At 31.5% G+C, this 24,062-nt stretch overlaps 1 protein-coding gene across 18 annotated transcripts in view; it reads right to left on the bottom strand.

Annotated features, from left to right (window-relative positions):
• Window positions 1-24,062, bottom strand: part of LOC122711543 (rho GTPase-activating protein 100F) — a 59,239-nt gene that overhangs the window by 19,107 nt on the left and 16,070 nt on the right. For 9 of the 18 annotated variants that reach the window (XR_006346114.1, XR_006346113.1, XR_006346112.1 and 6 more), the window contains exons 1-19: window positions 10,861-10,963; window positions 10,332-10,801; window positions 7,963-8,076; window positions 7,224-7,406; window positions 6,882-7,040; window positions 6,429-6,658; window positions 5,776-6,034; window positions 4,283-4,532; window positions 3,936-4,199; window positions 3,691-3,849; window positions 3,449-3,612; window positions 3,017-3,365; window positions 2,718-2,936; window positions 2,052-2,440; window positions 1,821-1,953; window positions 1,631-1,750; window positions 1,390-1,550; window positions 1,123-1,315; window positions 633-892 (exon numbers count right to left, since the gene is read on the bottom strand). Coding sequence is in view for 14 of the 18 variants with exons in the window: in XM_043930411.1 (XP_043786346.1) it covers window positions 633-892; window positions 1,123-1,315; window positions 1,390-1,550; window positions 1,631-1,750; window positions 1,821-1,953; window positions 2,052-2,440; window positions 2,718-2,936; window positions 3,017-3,365; window positions 3,449-3,612; window positions 3,691-3,849; window positions 3,936-4,199; window positions 4,283-4,532; window positions 5,776-6,034; window positions 6,429-6,658; window positions 6,882-7,040; window positions 7,224-7,406; window positions 7,963-8,076; window positions 10,332-10,634 (3,909 nt within the window). In the remaining 4 variants the exon portion in view is untranslated. Of the gene's footprint in view, window positions 1-632; window positions 897-1,122; window positions 1,316-1,389; window positions 1,551-1,630; window positions 1,751-1,820; window positions 1,954-2,051; window positions 2,441-2,717; window positions 2,937-3,016; window positions 3,366-3,448; window positions 3,613-3,690; window positions 3,850-3,935; window positions 4,200-4,282; window positions 4,533-5,775; window positions 6,035-6,428; window positions 6,659-6,881; window positions 7,041-7,223; window positions 7,407-7,962; window positions 8,077-10,331; window positions 10,964-24,062 lie in introns of those variants that run through there. The other 9 variants (XM_043930421.1, XM_043930417.1, XM_043930416.1 and 6 more) reach the window with 4 other exon arrangements.

Below are 24,062 nucleotides of genomic sequence, written 5' to 3'. Positions count from 1 at the left end.
CAAATAAATGATTTAAAAATATGAAAGCGCGACTGGACTTGTTCTGCAAAGCGAAAATAAAGGGAGAGAACAGAGTCTTTATTTTGCCTACCATGCTGTTCATAACACGCTTTAGATAGTAATGCACATATGTGGGATAAAAAGGTAGAGAGCGAAAAGAGACTCTTGTCCATTTCTTTTAATTTCCTTTTGTTTTATTTTACTTTTCTGAACTTTTTTCCAATTGTAATTATATATATATTAAGGTTTAAAACAAAAAAAACGAGGAAGAATTTTAGTTCAGAAAAGTAATGGTTTCTTATCTTTTTAACCTTCCTTCCGCCTATCCTCTGTACTATTTCAATTTATTATTTTTATCAAATATCATTTTTTATCAAATATAAAAAAAGAAATAAATGATAATAATTATAAGTAACATAGTATAATGCAAGACATAGAAATTCACAAGTATTACTTGAGAAAAGTGATCCAAATATATTCCCTCTTATTAATGTTTTTAATGTGTTTTTTTTATTTATATAAATATCAATAGCAGTGGAATAAATATACAGACAGAGAAAGCGGCGGTAAGAGAGGCGAAAGATTGGAACAAACGTCGCTGAGATAAAACAATGTCTACAATGAAAACTGACCTGTCGAGGCTTGACCGGTGGTGGTGGACGAGTGGAGGACGCGAGAGCTGCGGGTGGTACCGTAGTTGGGGGCTGTTGATGAAGTGAGTGTTGAGGCTGCCAAGGCAGCCCTGTGCGCCCCAATGTTCCCTGTAACTGCTGCTGTACCTGTTGCTGTACCTGCTGCTGCTGCTGCTGCTGCAGTTGCTGCTGACTGTTGTTGTGCTCGACTACTGGCGTAACTCGAGGAAGCGCTGAAGCGACTGAAGAAATCTTCCGAACTGTCTGTGAAATAAGCGACTGATTATTCGGCTCTTATTTTTGTGGTTCAGTTATTTTATCAGGCTAAATTTTATTTCGATTATAATTTAAAATAAATTTTCGTTATATTTTATAAAATTTAATTACAATATTTTAAAAAAACCTGATAAAATAATTATTTTATATATATATATACATAAAAAAATAAAAATGTTAATTATAAGTTAATTATTAGAAATGACAACATTACCTGACTTAACAGGCCAAATCTCAAGAAGGTATTTGAGAACTGCTATTGGTTGTTGGAAATCCAGAGGTGGTCCGTTTTCTTCTGAATGTAGCATTAACACTGGTCCAAAACAAACTGCCAAACTTGCTGGAGACATTTTATTGCATTGGGATACCACCATTGCCAAATGATCGAGCAAATATATTAATGTACACTGTTAAATAAATAATTAGTTAGTATCCTCAAGATATATCAAAATTTATAAATAATTTGAGCTTAGATACGAACCCTGTTCACTTTTGGTAAACAATCAAGTATACTAAACATGAGTTTTGCATTGCCCTGTGGATCATCTGGTAGACAGACGGCCAGTGCATCGACCATCATTTGGTAGAGGCACTTCGTGAAGAGTGGTTCTGGAAGTTCTCGCAAGTAATCTTTTAGTACACCTAAATAATAATTTAAAATAATTATAATTTCATTTGCGATATGATATTATAATATTAGAAATAGTAATTAAAAAATTTACCAGTAATCACATTGATATCTGGCACATTATCAGGCGATAAATTTACTGAACGAGCATTCCTTTCAAAAGCTTCTCTAAGTATCCTCTTCTTCGTAGCTGATCCACAAAGCCTATATAAACCTAATTTAACAAATCATTTTGAAAAATTATTCAAACTCAAATAGAAATTTAAATTTGTAATTTGACTCACCAATAATATCAAGACCTCTTCTTTCAACTTCTTCGACACAACGCCATACAATTATGGGCACATTTGGAACGCCCATTGCTAAAGCGGTAGAAACACCTCCAGGAACTCCACCAGTCTTGCTTTCTCGACTTACCTAATCCAAATTATTATTATTTTTTTAACATCTTGATCATTAAATTTTAGAAAATTTAATTTTTAATTTCAGCCAGATATTTTGAATATTTTATTTACCACCGTGTCAAGATCAACTCCAAAGAGGGGTGCTACCCTGGTGGCAAGAGATATAACCGGAAGTCCTCTTCTTCGAAATGTCTGCTGAGCATCAGTGTATCGCAGTCTTAGATAAATTGTACCACGTGGTTCGACTTTGACAGCTAACTGATGAACTGGTGACTCCTTCAAAAGAGTTGCCAGATGTACAGATCCTTTGTAACACAACTTGTGCCTATACTGTGGGTCCCATGAATAGACCAGCAAATCTAATTGACGGTTGCCAACGAGATCCAGCTCGAAGGTTTCGTCCCAGTCGAACATCAAATCACCGGTTCGCATCACTGTCCTCGCCTTGTGTACTCTATCGCACTCCAGTACACAGTAAAGGTCTCTCAAACCGCAACTAGCTATTATGGTATTTGAACAACATAGATATTTTGCTATTTTTCAAACTTTTATGTCAGAACATTTAAAAACAATAATTCAAAATTTAGTAATAATATATAATACTTTCGAATATTTTCTAGCATTCGAGAGTTATAGGTGATAGGAACTACTATAAATTTAAAATAAAAACAAATTTATTAATATATATATTTGTTAAATTTGTTAATATATATATATATATATAAAGGTTGTGCAGTGAAGAAATAATCTAAGGGATGTGCAGACTCCCGAACGTACCTAAATTAGGCTGACCTGATGGTGTGGAAGGTGTAGTGGCTGCTGAGGAAGATGTTGTCGAACGAAGACCACGTCCAGCCAGAAGATGAACCCAGAGAAGCCCACTAACGCCTCCCGCCAAATCGCCGCTGCTAGTTTCTCCGAGTGAGCTCAAAAGAGAGCTGGTAGAGCTCGGAGTTCCAACAGTTGGAGGTTTTTCTATCTTATATTTAAGGAACTCTATAAGAAAAAAAAGAAATAATATAATGCAATTAGATTTTTTAAATTATACTGAAATTTTTGCGATTCCCATTAATTACCTGCAGGATTAATATCTAGCAGTCTTTGATCCTGAGTTCTGGTAGGCGTGGGGGTAGGTATGCTTCGCGTGGACTCTAGATCTAGCAGGTTTCTGATTCTCCTGACTGATGTTGCCCTCTGAGTAGTGGAGCTACTCAATGATGGTTTCTGACTCGTCAAAGAAGTACGAGCACTGGATGCAACCGAGGCCGGTCTTTGATTCGCTGTTCCACGAGGACATGTTGAACTTATTGCCGTCGATGCTCTTAAATTGGCAAGATTCACTTGTTGTGCAGAGGCTGATCTTGTTGACAAACGATCTAATGTGCTGGAAAGTGGTCTATATGCTCCATAGCTTCCATATTCACCCTAAAGAAAAATACGAATAAATAAGAAAATTTATAGAGAATTGATCTCTTTGATAAAAATATAATTTAATATATGTTACTTACTTGATTTGCAGCTGCATGAATATTTTCTGCACTATAGGTATAACGTGGTGGTCTGGTTGTAGTGGCTCTGATCTGCTCGTACAATGCACTGGTACTCGGCGTTCGACTCAACCATGCCCGGTACTCATCTGATGTGAACACACTAGGTGATGATGGTATTCTTCCTGCCGTTGCAATCAATAGAATTCTCAGTGTTTTCATTATACTCGAAATATCTGAATTGACTCGCTATTTGAACTAACCTCTATCGCGTCTGATGGAAGGTAGTTCAGGCGCTGACAGTGCACCATCACTATCTTCCTGATCTATTAGTCCAGATGCTACTGTGCTAAGTCCAGACCTGAGACCTGGTTGCTGAGGCAATGTTCTGCCACTACGAGGCAACGAATTCGATCTCAAGCCTAGAGAAAGCATGATCACGATTTGAAATTTTTTCTTCCAAAAGCAAGAAACGTGAATTTCTCGATGAAAGCGACAATAATCTAACCTGAGGAACTCTGACCAATCTGTGACCTTGAGAGGGTGGCAAGATGCGAGACAGCACTACTTTGTGGCGGATTATTCATATTGTGCCTGTAGTAATAATAAGCCGATTTAGGCGAACTTGAACAGGTTGCTTCGGTATCGGAAGCATAATCCAATGATGGTCGATGCCTTCTAGTCAGAGTACCAAATTGTCCTTGTCTTTGTGTAGTTGACGCGCTATCTCCCTGAGTACCATATCTGGTATTGTATCTCAACGCAGAAGTTCCTGTTCAAGAGAGAAATGACACAAAATGAATGAAGAATTAAAAAAAAAAAAAATTGAAACAATTTTTGTGTAAAGTAGCGAACCTGACTTCAAACTGGATCTAAGAAGAGTATGTCTAGCTGGAGTTGTGATGCTCGTGTAATCAACCCGAGGTAAATGTTGATCTGAACCGCTTCTAGGCATGATTCTTCCAGTTCCAGTATGCTGACCATAACCATAATGCGTTGATTGAGTTTGACTAGATAATCTGCTACCAACTGATTGCATTCCTGCACCCGTGGACATCCGACGACCATTAGAGGGCATAACTGGCCCCGTGTAGAAGGAATGTACCTAAATTCAATCAAATTAATTCATTTTCTTTCCTTTCTTTATAATTTTTTCCTTTCATTTCACAATCGACCACTTGATTGGACTTTCTTAACAAAAGCCTTTTTAGATCATTAATTGATATCCCTTTAGATCATAGATTTATCGTAATTTAATTTTAAAATAGATCGATTGTGATTTAAAGGAAAGTCTAATCAATCATTTTTCCATCATGATTGATGGATCTCTTTATATAGATTATTATACATTTTAATAGATTACATAGAAATCCATATATCATTGTGATGGATGTATGACGATCACGAGTCGCCACAAGATGAGACAATACTTAAAGAAAGAAATAGAAAGAACAAACATACAGAGCAAAGCTTACAAAACAACAAAAAGTGGAATTACATCATAAATAGCGATGTTCAATTCCACTTGGACATTAATAAATATTTATTACTTTTTTAGAATTAATAAATTATTTTTCATTTGTATATATAATAATATTGACATATAATATTAGATATAAATATTTATCTATTGTCCACGTGGTACACGGTGCAGGGAATTGCTGCATATACAAATCTAGATATCAAGAAAGAGTTAGTGGTTTCTTTACCTTTGTGAAATCCTGGTTAATATCAATGTAGCATTCATTCATAGAACCGATTAGTCATGTGAAACACGTGGTCGAAACACGATTAAACTGTGAATCATCTATTCTCCAAGTTAATTGAAATATTTGATTGAGAAACATTTTGATATTTGGATATTTTATAATATTGTATTTTTTTCTATTTTAATTACTTGGAAATTAAGATGGCACACAATATACTGATCATTATCAGGAGTGTCTCGAGACATTGCCACGAATTCACCACTTTCTTATTCGAATCGCTATTGCAATTGAAGACAGAGAAGGGCAAACAAGTGTCAACTTGGTGCAAACAGATATATGAAAGGGTGCTCGATCCACATCGTCTAGAACATCTATGATCTATATGAAAACGCAGATGAAGATTTTTAATTAATATAAAATACAAAATTTGATTAGAATTTTTTCAATCTCTTCAAACTTTTCTATATTACATTTGTTTTTTATTAATCTTGACCTAAAACTTACCAATATTTAATTCTGCATTAATTATTGATTTTAATCCTTACATTAAGTTTTTAATATTTTGTCATTTAATATTTTTTATAAATCTCGACCTGCGTTAAAGTTTTTGAAGAACGTATAAAGTATTATAAGGCTTACTTTTTCAGCCAAACTCTCCAATGTTTTTGGATATCCACGCTCATAAGGCTGGAAGTGTTGTGTTGTAGAGGGTTTAGGTTGATGTGTAATTACAGGAGGTGGTGGTGGTTGATAAGACCAATGCCCTTCCGGTCTAGAATTGTAATACAAATCGCCATTACTGGATCCGAGATCTTGACTGGAACCTAGACCTGTCAGACCTAACCTTGATCGAGAAGGTAGCATCTCACGACCATCGCCACGTCTACGACTGCCATCCCTATTATTAAATCACAAAATTAAATAATTTTATTAACTCTTCTTATTAACTTTTATTAAATTTCTTCAAACAGCTTCATATTTATGACTTATTTTTAATTAACCATAATAGAATCTAAATAAAAAAGTCTAAAAATGATAAAATAAGAAAAATAAAAAGATAAGAATATTTTTTTAAATTTAATAAATAGCATTATTTTAAGAAATTCAATTATAAAATAAATGCTAATAAGTAACATTAAAGTACTTAAACAAATTAAGGCATTAAGAAAGAATTCTATTGTTAGAAATTCATTTTCTATTAAATTAAGAAAAATTGATCTTTTTTTTTGGATAATTATATATCCAAACAATTATATTAATTCTGCCAGATTTTTGTCTAAAGATTCCATTACCTGACATGATTGCTTGTTGCATGATCACTTTCATCTTCATTTAGCTCTCTCTTAATCACTACAACTGGAGGTGCCTTATGTTCAGTCTGACGACTGTGCGAAACTGGCTGGTGTTGGCCGTGTCTTGTCGCCAGAACGAGTCTTCTGGGTATTGACATAATGATTACAACATCGTCCAGGCTCATGTGCGTCACATCGACCAGATTCACTGCTAGAATCTCATCTCCAACCTAATTAAAAGAAGTAAAAAAAATATTTAAAAATTTTTCAAAAAAGAAAAAATAAAAATAATCCTTATATTATTTATATATGTAATAGAAAAAAATATAGAAATATATTTTTTAATATAAATATTAATAATCTTAATTTTCACAAAGATAGTTACAGTAAATACTAAATTGATTTTACTTAAAAGAATGGAATGATAATTAAGAATCCAAAAAAGAGGTAAACCTTTAGGCAGCCGCTGTTATAGACTGCGGTCTCCAGGGCTATTCTCGAGATAAAAACACCGTCATTTCTGTCGACACCATTACCTTCTCGTATGTATAATCCCAATGTTTGTCCTGGTCTTTTAATTATTTCAACAAAATGGATAGGTTGTTTTGGATCCTGAAATACGGGTAATTATATTATCAAAATATCTAAATATTCTTTAAAAACAATATTTCAAAAAGTATTACATTATTTAACGAATTAAGATTATTTTTTTTTTTAAATGAAAAAATATATTCAATGTTTATAGATAAATCTGATTAAAAATTCAGAATTAAAGAGAATCGTGTGAATACCTACCTGCATAGCAATGAATTTCTTTGCCGCTTCGGATGCCTGCCTGCCCATCTGTCGTGGCTCGATGACCCGGACAACCATCTCACCCCTTCGTTCGACAGCTTCGAGGGCGGCTGCTGTCGAGGCGTCATGATCGTTTTCGACGGTTTCGATCTGCTTGAATATCTCTGTGCTGATACCACTCACCTGCAACGACATATTCCTCCACTTCAACAGGAATGCCATGAACAGGCATTTGAATGAAAAATGGCATAAAACTATTCCAGTAACTAAACAAAATATTTTAATATATTTTTTTCTTGAAAGAAAAAAAACATTTTAAAGTGAACATTCTTGAATATTTTTTTAAATACTATAAAATTATTTAACTTTTTTCTTTTTTTTATAATATTAATTAGAGGATATATTACATAAATCGTTGCTGGAACAGTTTTATGGAGAAGGTAAATTGATTTTCTCTAATTCTCATTTCCTGTCTTTTTTGTCTGCTTTCATTTTTGAAATAATTAGATTTATCAATTGGCTCCTTGGAGATTTAATTATTGCCTATATTAGAATATCTATAGTCTAGGAAATAACAGGATAGTGTAGTTTTTCCTATGGGATTTTGAAATCTGGTTATATTTAAGAAAAGAAAGAAAATAAGAATAGTCTTGTTCTCTGACATATAAAATAATCAGAAGAAAAAAAGATACGCTTTTAATAAATATTTAAAAAGAATAAGGATTATAGAAATTGGTACCTTCCTGAAGTCTCCCTGAATGACCATGGGGGGTGGTTCCTTGGGGCGCAACTGGTTGGCAGGTGCTTGCCTTCCAGGACTTGCGCTTATGTCTGTCACTTCTCCCCGGCCCTCCTGTATTAAATTAATATTATTAGTAATTTTAGTAATTTGCTTTATTAACTTAATTATTGACTCAATCTATAGTTTGATCTCACTAGCTCTCTCTCTAGCTTTTTCTTGCCTTCTAATTTTCTTGTCTTTTTTACTTCAATTTTTAATTTATTTCTAACTAACAATTAGTAAAAAAAAAAAAAATAAAAAATTTTAATTCAAAAATATAAAGTGTAAAAAGATATAAATAATATATTAATAATAAATAAAAAACATCATTATTAATTTATAAAAAATTAAAATTCATGTGTTTTTCTAAATACTTGATTAATTTCATGTTACAATTGTCTAAAAAGAAAAGAAAATAATTGATAGATAAAGAAGCAATCAAAAAAATAAAACATGTGTAAAATATATTATATAAGGCACTGATTTATAAATCAATTCTTATAATTAAACATATTAATATAAAATCAAAATGTTTACTTATAATACATGAAAAATCTTCAGGAGATTTCCGATTGGTTTAAAAGTTCCAGCAAATCAGGAATGCTAAACGGGAAGGGAGTTTCTTTGTAGTGGTTACACGTGAGATTCGATCAATGGACTGATTAGAGGCTCGTAAAAATTGCAAGTACTCTCAAATGGGTTCTTCCTGTGAAATTACGAACAATCAGAAATGTACGCGTTTCAAAGAGAATCCGTCAAAAAATAGAAATCTCTTTGTTGGCACTAATGCAAAGATAGTACTACTATCATGACTACGAATGAGAGAGATAATAATCAGCTTTGTACAAACATTGTACTCACAATTTTCTTTTCTCTTCTATTCTGAATAAAAAATTAAGATTTTATTAATACTAAGATTTTAATTATTTCTTAAATATTGCATCAATAATCTGTACTGTTTTTTTTTTATTAAGATTAACAAATTCATTCAAGCTGAAACACACTTCAAAATAATTTAAATCTATTTTGGATGTTATTATTGAAAATAGAAATTCAAAGTGATTTTTCTCGTGTAATATTAAAATTTCAAAGTTTAATGAGTCATAAATATATAAAATGTTAATATATTCGTGGAATATCTTTGTAGGGTCAATTCAAGAGATTGAAAATAAATACAAAAATTGATATTCAAAAATATCGATTAACTTATTTATTATAAGATATAAATAATTTAAATTCATGTTAGATGAAATAAAGAATAGAGTGCGATAATGGTGTAACAAAGACAAAATAATTTCACTATCTTATTATATGATTATTCTTATAATTCCTTCCTTTTATAATTCCACAGATTGAAGTGATGATTGATTAAGGATAATTTCACAAGTATGTTTCGAAAGAATCGAAGGATAAATAAAAAAAAAATTAAACTGAAACAAATATAAAAATCCTCAATTGGTTTGATCATTCTTTGATATTTAAATTAATAGTTTACGAATTTATGATTTTATTCTTATATCTTGAAAGATACTTTACATTGACGTAAGGTAAATTGCCTCAATTGTGTGCATCTTAAAACCAATAAGCTTCCCTAAGCTGATCAGAGTGAGCAAAGATTCCGTACAGTGAATGAGAAACTACGGATACAAGTACTCAGATAGAACTCATTAAGAGTCGCAAACAATGCTTGAGAAAACAACCGCTTGTTACAGAATCTGCATCAATTAGATTCAGTCAGAAACAGCGCAACGTTTTCCTCTAGTTCTTGGAAAAACTTCAATTTCCATAAAGCAATCTTCTGTATCGTAAAGAGGTTAATATAACTAGGAATCAGGGTAAATGGTCAAGTGTCTTACCCAATATTAAGATGATCCTTAATTCTTCAAATGAAAAATTCGAAGAAAAACGATTATTTTGTTAATCATATTTTTAATATAATATTTTAATGTTTTTAACAATATTCAAAATATCATAATATTGATATTTAAAAATCGAGTAATAATAATTAGAAAATATTCCATTAGATTTCCATTGATAAGAAATTAATTAATCCAATTTTGAGCATTGCTTCCTATTTAATTACAATTTTCATTCATTCTATATATCTATATCCACCATTATCATCTCCATAAGAATTGTTTCAAACGGATAAACGTTTGGTATCTTGTGCACATACTATACTATATATGTTTTCATCACGCGAGTAGCCGGTACACGTTTCACATTGTAACTTCTCTCTCTCTCTCTCTCTCTCTCTCTCTCTCTCTCTCTCTCTCTCTCTCTTTCTCCCTTTACTCAAAGCAGATCACGCGAGCAGGAAAACGCACCCCGTGGAGGCATGTGAAGAGGACGAGCCACGCGGCAGAGCCGCACATCCGGTCGCACAAGGACAATAAAGACATCCACACTTGCGCGGCCGATTTGCAACCTCTTTTGTTAGATGTGTCCTCGGGAAGGCCGTCGGAAGCGGTGAGGAGTTCCTCACCCTTGATTGTGCAAGAGCTGCTCTCAGCCCTTCTCTTCCTCGTTTCACCCGGTGTCCAGGCCCTCTGCTTCTCTTCTTTCCCCTTTGCCGTCGAGGTATCGAGATCCGTGGTTCTCGCCGTGATGCTATTCGTGCGTTTATCCATACGAGCACACCTAGGATTATACTCTCACCAAGTGTCGAGGAATCACGAGAAAGAATCCCAACAACTGGGGATTCACACCGGTCCACCCTTGTACACCTTGACGACTCTTTCGAGGACGTTGACGATTTATCGGGACCAAAATTAGCCGGTTTTCACGGCTATAGACACTGCGGGATAGATAAGAGGACAGGTATGTAAGACCACGCGATACAGGTACACGGATTACCTTGTGGGAAAAGAAGTAGCCCGTATCACCCCTGTCGAACATCCTCGCCTACCCCATGCTGGCTAATATGGCGGGAAGGAGCTCTCAGGAGCGTACGAGGCCGCGCCTGCGCCCCCATAGCCCACCACCACGCCGGGAAATAGAGTGTGGGTGAGTATCGACCCGACGTGACGTCACCATAACCCACCACCATCCTCGACAATCTCTCTCTCTCTCTCTCTCTCTCTCTCTCTCTCTCTCTCTCTCTCCTACTGCTCTTTCCTTTAAACGGGCTTACTCCGTCTCTTGCGGTGATTCTCGGTTACGTTGTCGCCTCTCGTTTGCTTACTCGTTTCATCTCTCGTGTATAGATTGTGCGGTTGTCTCGCTTCATCGGATTTCTTCGCTATACGTCGTTTAGGTATGTTCTGTTTCGCTCTGTGAATCTCTACCTGCCATTTGATTTCTGCTTTATTTTGTGCTTTTTTTCTTTTTTCCTTCTTTTTTTTTCGTTGTTTGTTTTCATTGATTCGTTTTTTCTAATGTGAATGGTTTCTTTAGGCCAGTTCAGTTCACCATTGTTCAGTTGATCGGTTGAATTTGAGTCTAACTCTGGACGATAAGTTAGGTTAAGTTTTCTTCTCTTTTTTTTCTTTGATAAATGAAACTTTAAAAGTTTAATTAAAACATAATATTCAAAAAATAAAAAGAAGAAATAAAAAACAAAGAATCCAAATTATAAAAGTTAATATCCAAAACCCAGATTTCAAAACATGATACAAGACGAAAAATATTATTTGGTCTTTCTTAAGTGGAAGAATTATAGCATATTTGAAAATATAGAAATCGTACAAGATGATTTACCTCAGATGATGCAATATATCTTAGGATATGTTATTTACAAACTTGCATGTTTCTTATATATAACAGCTACGCATTTTGTATCTTGGCTCGCTAAAAAATTTAATCTGAAGCTTTATCAAGTCCTCTTCATTATCTACAGTTATCAATCTTTTTTGCAATTTCTTTTTTCTTCTTTCCTCATTTCTCACGATTTACAACTCTATCCCTACTTTTATCTTCCGCTTTTCATACTCGTTTCAGTTCAGGCCAAGTCCTTGTCATCGATCTTTCCTTATTTTTACTTCGACCTATTTTACTCGCTTTCAGAATATTCATTTATCCGGCTTTTATTTCGTGATACACCCCGTTTTCTTCTAATTGCATCCAACTTGCCACATCTCTTGACATCTTTCTATCCTTCCAACTATTTGTTTTATTCTCCACGCATAAGTATATATACAATTTCAATTCGGATCTTCTGTATATCTAGCTTTTATGCGAGTCATAAGCTGCAGTGATATTCTTCCTAAATTTTCACACCATAAATCTCGTTTGTATGCAAGTTGCTTATTCTCCCTTAATCTACTGGAGTTGCATTTGAGTTATGTCTTTTGTATTTTGCGTTTTAAAATTTAAGTTTTTTTTTTTTTTGAATTTTTGGTTTATGTATTATATTTTGATTTGATCTTATTTTATAGAAAACAATTGAAAGTTTAGCAAACATCTTCTTCAATGAAGATAATTGTATTAATTACATAATAATTGTATTAATTAGTTGTTTATATAGAATTCAATATATAGTGCTAAAAGTTTTTCATTAATATCTTAAAAACTAATAAATATCCAAAATTAAAATTTTATATTTGGAATTTATTACCTCTTCTCTCCTTCTCTTCCAAATTTCGTGCAAATAGCGATCTAATTCAAAGTATATATTTGGAAAATAAAATTTTTCTTTGTTTCTTAGATATTAAGAAATCAGTCCTTTTCTTTTTTTTCACAACTGAAAAATCAAATTATTAAAGTTTTTTTTTATTCTCTCCGTATTTAGGTGAATTATATCGCAAGGAATTAATTTAAGTGGAAGGTGGGTAAGTGGGGTAATTTTTTATCGTGGCTAGTATTAGAACGTGGCGTTTCATTGAGTTTCGAACAAAATTGTTGGCGCAGGCGTGACAACCTTTCCACCGGAATTCATCCGGACGGATTTTACATATCGTGCTGTACGTGTGTGTATGTGCACGCTTCCACCTCGTGGATATTCTCGTTTCACGGTTGTTCAGTGTTTTAATGCGATTAAATGCATTTCCTAAATCGTTAGCCTTTCTAAATCGTATTATTATATCTCAAGTTGTTTTAATCGTGATTGATTTTCCAATTTTATATTTGTGTTGTTTTTTATACAAAACAAATTAAATTGCAATCATTTACGAAAGATTTCAATATTCTTTAACTTTCTTTATTTTTTAAATTAATTAAAATAATACTTTTAAGTTAAGTTTTTTAGGAGGACTCACGTTCTCTTAAAAAAAAAAATTATTTAAAATAACTTTATGTGCTATTAGTAAAAATTTAATAGTAGATAATTTATTATAGATTTTAATGAATTTTGAATTAATGTAGGCTTTTATTTTCTCAGATAAATTAATTTTAAAGTATAATAAAATGCATTTGTATTTTCAATTAGACTTAAATTAGATTTAACAATATGTATATATCTTAATAATATTTATTTAATGCTAATAATATATAATTCTTCTTTAAAAGATTTTAATGAATTTGTTATTATAGATTTAAATGAATTATTTTCAAATTCTCAAGTGGCTATTTTGCGACTGATGGAATGTGGATAAATGGACAGCAAAGAGAGTAAGCAGGGAGAATAAGCAAAGAGACGATAGTGAAGGATTAAAAAAAAAGAGAGAGAGAGAAAAGAGGCCATAAGGTTAAGGCCTAACGTCGAAATGTCCTGGTGAGCTGGATTTAAGGCCGACGATTTATTGTGGTTCTGTTTCAATTTGGCAATGCTCCATTGGCTTTCCTTCATTCAAATCAACCCCAATAGAGGAATAAAATGAATCTACAATCTCGAAATCAAAAATTATTTGTAAACGCTTTGAAATAATTTAATCATTACAATTATTAATAATATCAAATTTAGTATCCCTTTCATATTCCTTTTAACAACAAATTATTTATATCTAAATTTTAATGAAACTTATCATCTAAACTTATATTGAAAAATATTATATCAAGAAATATTAAAATCATTATTCTGCATTTTAAATTTATTTCTTTACAAGAAATCAAAATTTTCTTTTGGTTTTATTACTTTTAAAACATTTTATAGATATAGTTTCAATTTTCTTATTTCTAGAATTCTAAAAATGATTTGTAAAATGATTTTTCTAAAAATATCATTAATCTTTTTATTTCATGTATCATAAAACAGAATAACGCGGCATTCCTTAAATAAAAACGAATAAATTAAAAGATCACCTAATCCATTCGCAACATTGTATAGAAAAGAAAAAAATAAATTGCTTGATCAGAGGATTGTATGATCAAAAACAAAATAATAAGAGAGAGAAAAAAAAAAGAGAAAAATATATGCCACTAGAGGATACCATCGTTGTCTATGGAAGAGAAAGCGCGAAGAGGAGAGGTCGAAAAGGTGCAGTGGGTGGAGAGCATAAAGGTGGAACAGCGTAAAGTTACGCTGCTGCGCGTAGTAGCCCGGAAGTATCAGTAGTAAAACGTAGTAGTAAGTAGTAACCGCGTGTACGCAGGCGTACGCACGTTCAGCATCGTTCGGGGTCGAAAAAAATGTGCCGCGGTGGGAGTGATTCGAGGACGAAAGGGGTTGAGAAGGAGATGCACCGACGTTCGGTGGAAGGGAGAGGTTGTGATGGTGGGAGTATGCAAGATATAGGAAGGGGAAGAAAGAAGAAATAGAATGGAAAAAGACGCAGTAAGAGTAGAGGGGAGAGTTTTAGGGGTGGTTAATTGATGAGAAAGGATGAGTAAAGTAAAAAGAAAAAGAAAAGTTTGAGGTGTGGATACAAGAAAGAAAAGAAAAGAAAAGAAAGAATAGAATCTGAATAAAGATAAATGGAATATATTTTGTAAAGAATATGAGAACTTGAATCATACACAATAAAATAATGTGGTAAAAGTCACGTAATATGTTGTATTAAATGTTAAATGCAACATATATATTGATAAAAAAATAAAAAATAATAATAAAAAAATATTAAGCAAACATTTACATAAATATTTAAAAAAGTAGTTTTAATGACTAAAATTAATTGAAAAAAAAAAAGATTTGTAAGTAAAATTTTGATATTAATATAAGTAATATTAATAATATAAGTAATATAAGTAATAAAAATATAAGTGATCAAAATATACAGCATTATTTTTACCCATTACTTGTTACTAAAGAAAATGACAACAATTATAATAATTATTAATAATAATCATTATAAATGATTAATTAGGAAGAATAAAATATAATATCAAATTATTCTTTAATCTTCTCTCCTAAATTAGTTCTATTCTTCTAAAGACAAATAACTAGAGTATTAAAAGAAAAGAAAAAGAAGAGATCAGAAAAATTAGGAAAAATTTAAAAACAAAGATCTAGCATAAATACATAGGTAAAGGGGTGGATCCTGCAGCATGATGCTCTCGGTCAACGCGCCTGCGTCTCACGATCCTGAAGTGGCTGGAACTGAACTAAATTCATCCACTGTGCACCCTCTGGTGTGTATCTACTATATACGTATGGGAAGAATCTCTCTCTCTCTCTCTCTCNCTCTCTCTCTCTCTCTCTCTCTCTCTCTCTCTCTCTCTCTCTCTCTCTTCTCACTTAGTCTCCAATCCTCTCTGTCAGGATGTTTGACCACATTTTCACATTGCACCTCTGTATATATATGTGTGTGTGCGCGCGCGCACACGCTACTATCCCGGAGGTCGATGCACGCCAGTATGCACTCACTATGTGTCTACCGGCCTATGTACATACGGGAGTACAGCGAGAAGTATGTGACTCGTACATACGCAACTAAGTACGTACAATATGTGACATATATTGCGCCAGGGTACCAGCTTTTTACCAAGTTAATATGGCCTCTAAGCGAGTTGTTGATTGCAACAAACCTGCATGTTCAATTTTTCTCTTTAACAAATTTACCGATGATTTCTGCATCTTTTTCAACTTGATGAATTGGGATCATCCGATTTGCTGATGGAAAATTTGTATGTGATCAGAGATTTAGTTAGAAAGATATGATAAATTCTAATAAAAAAATATTTTTTTACCTTGGTAAATATAGTTTCCTCAGTATTTTCTTTTAATTATTTTCTTCGTTTTTTTATTCTAATTATTAAAAATTCACAATTATTAAAATATATATATATAATATATTAAACTATTTTAAGAAATTTATAATTTAAAAAATATATACAATATTTTTATTTGATTTATTAAGTTTAGTCAAATTTGATTTATATTATTGAGATTGCAATATAATATATAATTGAAGATTCTTTACCCAGGTTAAAATTGTGTTTTCATAGATCAGTTATAAAACTTTTTTGCCGTTAATGGTTTAAGAGTCGAGTTTTCTGAATGGTAAATGAATGCAATAAAATTTTTGGGAAACTCCCCTTTCTCTCTGTAGTTAGTACATACACACATATACCTCATTCTATTTGTCTTGTTCCACTTTCACCAAGCACACATCAGAGTGTTCCTCTTCAACTAGGTCATTTTTATTGAATTCATAAAATGCTTTTGGGAACTTAATATTGATTCCACAAGTATTCCTGCATAATATTAGAGACACTGAAATAGAATTAATCCACCAAACTTGTTCCAATCAATATCTTTTCGGTGTTAATTCGACTAAATGTTTCTATAATAAGAAAATTATCATTAAAATTTATTTTTCAAGAGTTTTATTGAACTAATTAGTCAGAACAGACTGATTATTTTATACGAATAACGAATAAAACTGAAAATTCAAAAAATTATAAAATCTTTTTTTTATAATTATAATAATTGATATTAATTAGATTAATATATATAATGTATCAGATATATATATAAGATATTAATGATTTATTAATTAGATTAAAGTTATTAATATAATAAATATTGAGAGTGAAAAATATTTTCAACAATAATTTCAATCTCAAAGAATCTTATCTGTGAATTGTAATTCTTGACTCTTGATTGGTGAAACATTCACTAATCTTTTTAGAATTTATTTACTACAAAAGAAAGATGATGGATGCATTCTTTTTATGAATTAAGCTAAAAAAGTTTTAAGAGAGAGATTTAAATCATGAAATCAATTATTATTTCTATAAATAATAATATTCTTTGTGGAATTGTAAAAATTTAAAGTAAAATCAGTTTATTTAGTAATTAAGTTTATTTAGTAAATCAGTTTATTTAGTAAAGTAAGATAAGTTTATTTAATAATTAATTTAAAAATCTAGTGTTTAAATATATATTAATAAATAATTTTGAAATATTATTTTAATTTTTTTGAAAAAATTAAATAGAAATAGAATATAATAGAGAATTAAATCTAATTATTTTATGATTTAATTTAATTTAATATTTTAGCAAAATAGTAAAAAAAGAAGCTATTCTATAAAGAAGAACTAACAAGGATTGTAACAGTAAAAAATATGGGAAGAGAAAAATAAAAATTTCATTGATAAAAAATAATATGAATTATATATCAATTAAAAATATATTTCAAGACTAAATTATAAAAAAAACTATAAAAAAATTAAAATTTAGCAAGTCAATTTTCATTTCAAAATAATTTTTCCAAATCAAATATCAGAAATCTTACACATATATTTGCCAGTCTCCAAAAAACCAATTTTCTTTCAAAGAAGAATTAAATATATATATATATATATATATATTGGTGACACTAAATCACTCCAGTATATGTATCCATGTGATCCTTAAAATGAAATTCCTAAGAATAGGACTTCGATAAAAGGAAAATTCTGGAGTGGGGTTTTGAACAAGGCTGAAGAGAGAACTTTCGACTCTTCTCGCCGAGTCGGTCACTCAGAAGATATCGGCTCCGAAATCGGGGTACGTTTGCCGAGGCTTTATCAGCCAGGAGAAAAAGAAAGAATCGCTTATTGGGTAATCCTGTTCGCCCGTGCACAAGCTATGCCTATAATCCTATCGAAGAAAAATACAGGAATATCTCTCTTCTTCTCAATTTGCTTCGGTCGAGAAAATCTTCTAAGCTTTTCCATGGCCACGTTCACAAGGGACAAGGATGATTATTTATATCCTATTTGAGATTTCATTGTTAGTATCATTGCAAAGAAAAAGGAGAAGAAAAAGAAAAGAAAAGAAAAGAGAATGTAAAATTTTAAGCTTCTTCAGAATAATTTTTATTATTATAAAAAGAAAAATGTCTAATGTAAATGTTTATTGTTAATTGATTGTGAATTGGAAACTATAAATTATAGGTATGTATTTTTTTAATTTTAGAACAATATTCTAAAATTAGAATATTGGAGAAAAAAGGGAAAGAAAAAAATAGGAAAAATGATGAAAAAATGAAAGAATAAAGGAGAAAAAAATAAAGAATAAAAAAAAAAGAAATAAAAAAAAAAGAGAAAGAACCACATATAATATTATATCATATACAAGTATCATAAATACAAATATACCAATAAATTTGTTTATAGGACTGTTATCTGTAGAGATTAGATGAAAAGTAATTTATGTGGAAACAAAAGTTGTGGAAGTCGTTTCACTCTTGTTACATACGCTTTTGCAAAAGTACCACTTCAGGAGCTACGAGTGTACTCATTTGTTTCGTGACTGTTTTCGAAAATGTCCGTCTCGCAAATTGTCGAACTTTAACCAGTGGGAAAGACACTTTGAAAATTAATTGTCCACATGAGTGTCCACTCTCTAGACAATTCGATAGATTTTTTAATTAAATGGTAGATGGAAGAGATCTATTTGTTAGATTTTTCTATCCTCTTTATAATTTATTTTTCAATTAATTAATTTTTTTCAATTTTTTGTCATTTTCTTTCTAATTATCAGAAATTTTATATTCACTTATTATAATATGTTTTAAATATCTATTAATTTTTCTTATTTATTTTGATTTATACTTAAGTTATAACAATTATACATTCCTTTTAAAGAAAAAAGAAATAACAGTATTTTGTTCTTTTTGATTTTTCTTTTCATTCTTTCAAATTCTTTCAAATTCTTCACCATTATTTTATATTTAATTTTATAATTATTATTATAAATTTTAATTCCATATTATTGAAGTTATGAATGTATGTTATGAATGTTATTGGAGAATTTATTACAATGAAAATGAGACAAAAATTCTTCTAGGTTTTAATCCCTTTTCTATATTATTGGAATTATGAATGTGTGTTATGAATGTTATTGGAGAATTTATTACTATGAAAATGAGACAAAAATTCTTCTTTTTGTGATTAGTGTATACTTAATGTATTATAATTCAACACTTTTATACTTCAATAATCTAAAATAATTAAAAAAAGAATAAAAAGAAAAAGAATTCCACTTTAGATATTATCCCCTTATTAATAAAACATCAAAGTATCATAGTAACAGAGAATAATAAGCAAAGATGTAAAATTTTTAAGAAAATCAAAACATCATAGAAGAAATTTATGTTTGTGTTAGTAACTAACATTGGATATATATCAAAGCTTTAAAAATTCTCCGGATTTCGCAGATTCCTCTTTCACTTATCTCTTCATTTTGCATGCACATCGCATGATTGATCCATCTCTCTCTTTTTTTTTTTTTTTTGCATATCAAAGATATCGAGCACAACATTCCAGAGGGATCAACAGCTACACATCGGCAAACATTCAGAGAGGAGAAACTGAAATGAAGCGGAGAATTCTCTTCAAAGCCGAATATATACGCGGTCCATTTACAATAAGCAGGAAAATCCATGGCTCTATGTCCATTCGTGGCCCCTAGTCAGGATTATTTCCCCTACTTCATTCTCGTTTCTTCGTTTTCACTTTGTACTAGCTGATGGAAGGATATATCAGTTAGCTTCGGAATTTCTCTGTTTTTAGATCACTCGTATACGTGACTCTTTTGTTCTTTTATTTTTTTTATTTTTTTTTCTTTTGAGAAGCGGAAATGAGAATAAAAATTCTATCAATTAAGCTTAGAAAATAAAAATACTTTTTTAGAAATTTTAGTTCTGATTCTATTTTTGAAAAGTTTTATTATGAAAAATAATGATTGAAAATTTTAAGAATTTTACAATTATACAATTTACAGATATTCATAATATATATTTTTAAACTTTTAAAAAAAAAAATTTCCATCATTATTTCAATGCTCCATTAAAATTAATTTACAACGTAAGAATAGTAATAATTAATTTGGTAAAAGTTTATTCAAAATTAGATTAGAATCAAGTTTTTTTTCTCGTCAGCTTTAAAAAAATCTTGTGTTCTTTCATTCTTTAATTTTATACCGAAAAAAAAAAAAATTGATTTGACCTTTTTACTTTCTTCTTTGAGAGAAAAAGGATTAATGGAGGATTCATAGAGAGGACAATAGGATCAACGGGATCTCCGGTTGTTCGTTTTTGATCCTGGTCTTTTCAAAGGGTTTGCCACACGTTTGACATTTAATGAAGGTTGGGAACAGTCACTTGGTTATCTAGTCCAACGATTGATCTCTCGATATCATTCTATAACCTTTGACCGAGATGCTTCGACAGATTACTCACGTACGTTCAATTACACCTAATTTTATGAATTCTTCCAATGTATTCCAAATTCTTCTATCTGATCAATCAGAAGGTTTTAGATGAAAACAATTTTCTTAATCTTTTTTCAGTTCTAATAGCTTTTTTAAATATTTAAATAACAGCATTGCCTTTCAGTTACAAATTTTTATTATTGATATCCTATTAGTTTTTAATCTTTAAATAAATTTAAATCTTCAAAATTTTTAAAAATATTGGATTACAATTCTAAAAGAAATGAAAAATGAAATTTTGTTAAAGAATTTCGGATAATGATTGATTAAAATATTATCATATATAATTTATTGTGATATTGGAAGAAGATTCTAAAGTTTTATCAGATTTCTAATATTTCATAGTATTTGATCTAAAAAAAAATAATTAAAAATTGTTAAACTTTGATTATCGAATCTATTTATAATATTTTCTTCTTAGTTTTACGTCTCTTTACGTCTTTTTACGTCTCTCTCTATCTATATTTATCTCTTATTGTCTCTCTTTAGATTGTTTTATCTCTCTATCTCTCTTCGTCTCTCCTTGTCTCTCCTCAGTTCTCCCTTAGCTTTCCCTGCCTTTTCCTAGTTCTCCCTGTTTCTCTTTGTCTTTTCTTGTTTGTCTGTATTTCTCATTGTCTTTGTCTTTTCTCCTGCTTTTCTATTTTTCTTCAATTCTTTTTTTTTTTTTATATATATATTTCTCCATTCTCTTCGTTTTTTTTTTTGACTGAAATTGAATTTTTTAATTACATTTTACAATAATAAAATGATGAAACCTTATTAGAATAACGATTGATCCTGATAGTCGAATTTTATTTATCTGTTTTTTTTAATTTTTGACATTTTAAAAACGAATGTAAATCAGATAGGATTGTTATCATGGAATGTTAAACTGATAACCATTTGAAATGGCATCAAGTAGAAATTAATAAGAGGATTTAATTGGCACAGAAAATTCCATACTTAATTCTTGGTCGACACGTTTCACGCTTCTGCATTTCTCTCCCCAACCAATCCTTTCATGCAAGTTATTGGAAAAGTTGGAGAGCACAGGGGCTTCATCAGAGACAGAGGACACTGTGCGCATTTTTATGCAGGACGGTGCAACAACCTTTGTGGACAGAAAGCATGTCTAGAAATATTATGGCTGCAAAGAATTCATTAAAATATTTACGAATTTATTAAACTCGTTATACTTACGTTTTTATTAAACCTATTATCTTTATTAGGAATGTATTTAAAGAAGTTATCTTCATAGAGATTAACCTGCTATAGAATACTAAACAAGAAGATATATCAAACAAACGAGAATACAATGAATTTTTATATTAGAAAGATTTGTTCGTTTGACATTAAAAAATTTATTAAAACTTTGTCAAATATAGATGTTTTTGGGCATTAGCATCCAAGAACAGTGGTGCGTCAGATAAGTGTATGACAATAGAGTGATTTTTCAAAGGATCCATACAAATTAATCACATGGCACTGAATCTCTTTTCATAGACAACCAACAGAATTTATAGACAAGAGTTTACATAGAATTGAGGGGAACACTCGCGATTCATTTTTCCTTTCATGGATTGTTTCAACGATTGTTGTCACCGATATTTTTCCGTTCATCGCGTCGAGTGCGTCCTTCCTTTCCGCTCGATTTTGTGGAAAAATTTGTATTCAAAAACAATAATCCCTACACAGGCGGCCAGATCCGCTTCATGGAATCGCAATTTTTCCTATAGACAAGTATGTGAAACGTCACGAGCATTTTCCACTGAAAAATAAAACGATTTCAATATCTTGCTTGGTATTTTTAAATACCTACATATTTTTAAAAGTCCAAACATTTCAATATTCAAAAAACAAAAGCTTCAATGTTTAAAGATTCGAAAAATTAAAATATTTAAAATTCCAAAATTTATCGATCTAAAAATTCTAAAGATTCGAGATTCGAAAATGAAAAATAAATCTAATCGATTAAAGCTGGAAATTCTCCAAGGAAATTAAAAATTTCCAAACTTTTAATTATGCTATATTAAAAAATTCGAAATTGTTAATTTCTTTTTACAATTTTAAAATCCGCCAAGAAAAAAAATCGCTGAAGCGCAGAAATATTTAAATAATTCCAACATTAAAGGATCGCTAAATATTGGAATTGGTTCAAAAACCATTTATCAAATTCCAAAAAGGCTGCCACGTTAGAAAACGAATCGGTACGATTTAAGCGTGGGATGCGGAAAGGGCAATCACGCTGAGGAAGACAAAGGGGTTGCGTTGGAGGTGGACTGATAAAAAGCGTTTCGAGTGCCCCCTCAGGTGATTAACCGTGGCCTTCCGAATCAACTTTGAAAGCAAATGATTTTTAATGAGGTCGAACGGCCTGTGCCGACGTGGGCAAACAAGAAATTTTCTTTCTCTCTTCCCATGCCTCATTCAACCGTTCGGTATTGTCTCCACGATTGCTACCACCGATCTAACCCTCCTTCCCTCCCAGCCTCCCCCATTCCCCCATCGTAATGCCCTCTTTAAGTTTTGGCGCCCTCGGGCCAGTTGCATCCTTCCCTCTCCCTTCCACAATCTTTCCCGTGAATCTTTTCATGCGTTTTCGCGGTAAGCCACGGCCACGAGTGCTCGTTGGGGTGGCTTGAAAGAAAGGGTAGGGGGGTGAAAGAGAAAGAGAGAGAAAGCATCATAACGATCCGACTGCTCCAGTTCCGGTATGTGGAACGTGCGAGAGGGATAATTGCGGCTCCCCTGAAAATCAAAGGGACTTCCGTTTCGTCCGACATCTCCACCCTTCTCAGTTTTCGTCCCATTTTTTTCCCCACATTCTCCGTCATCCTTTATCCTTCTCACACAGGTATATATTTCGTGCTTGTATTTTTTTTTATTTATTTATTTTTTCACGCATCTTTTAATAACACATTCTTCATTCCCTAAACTATATATTTTTCGATATTCATTTATTCGTTTATTCGATTTAATCTTTTGCGTATTAATAATCTCTTTTTATCATTGAAATTATTTATCGTGAATATCATCAGAGTTGTTTCTCGACCTTTTGAATTATCCAATGAAAATTCGATCTAAAAAAGAAAGTAGAATAATAAATCATCGATGTTAATTATTGATCCAATTTATAATTAAATCTCCTTGGCTCTCCCTGTCTTCTCCTATCTCTCCCTGCCTTTCTCCAGTTCTTACTGATTTCCATTCATCTCTGCTTGGCTCTCCTTAACTCTCTAACCAGCCAGATCTATCTCTCATTGAATTTGTTTCCCCCTGATCCACTTATCCCTATCTGCTTTTCATTCTTCTTCTGTTCATCTCCGATTCTCTTTGTTTCTCTTATTTTCTCAATTTCTTTTTTCTAATCCTTTTTTCGCCTCGATGCGACAATTAGTCCTCAATTATGAAACTTCTCTTGTGAGAGTAATGAATGACCCGAAAAGGAAGAGTGGCGGAAGACCGCTTAAGGACGCCTCACACACGATCAACCAGCAGGGTTCCTTCCTCTCGAGTACGTATCGTGGTTATACTCGATCGAATGCTTTGTGCGCATGTCTTT

Source organism: Apis laboriosa, unplaced genomic scaffold (genome assembly GCF_014066325.1).
Source record: "Apis laboriosa isolate Shangri-la unplaced genomic scaffold, ASM1406632v1 scaffold170_cov151, whole genome shotgun sequence".
Taxonomy (NCBI): Eukaryota; Metazoa; Arthropoda; class Insecta; order Hymenoptera; family Apidae; genus Apis; species Apis laboriosa.
Note: the sequence above shows the minus strand (reverse complement) of the source record. Positions and strands in the feature narration are given on the sequence as shown.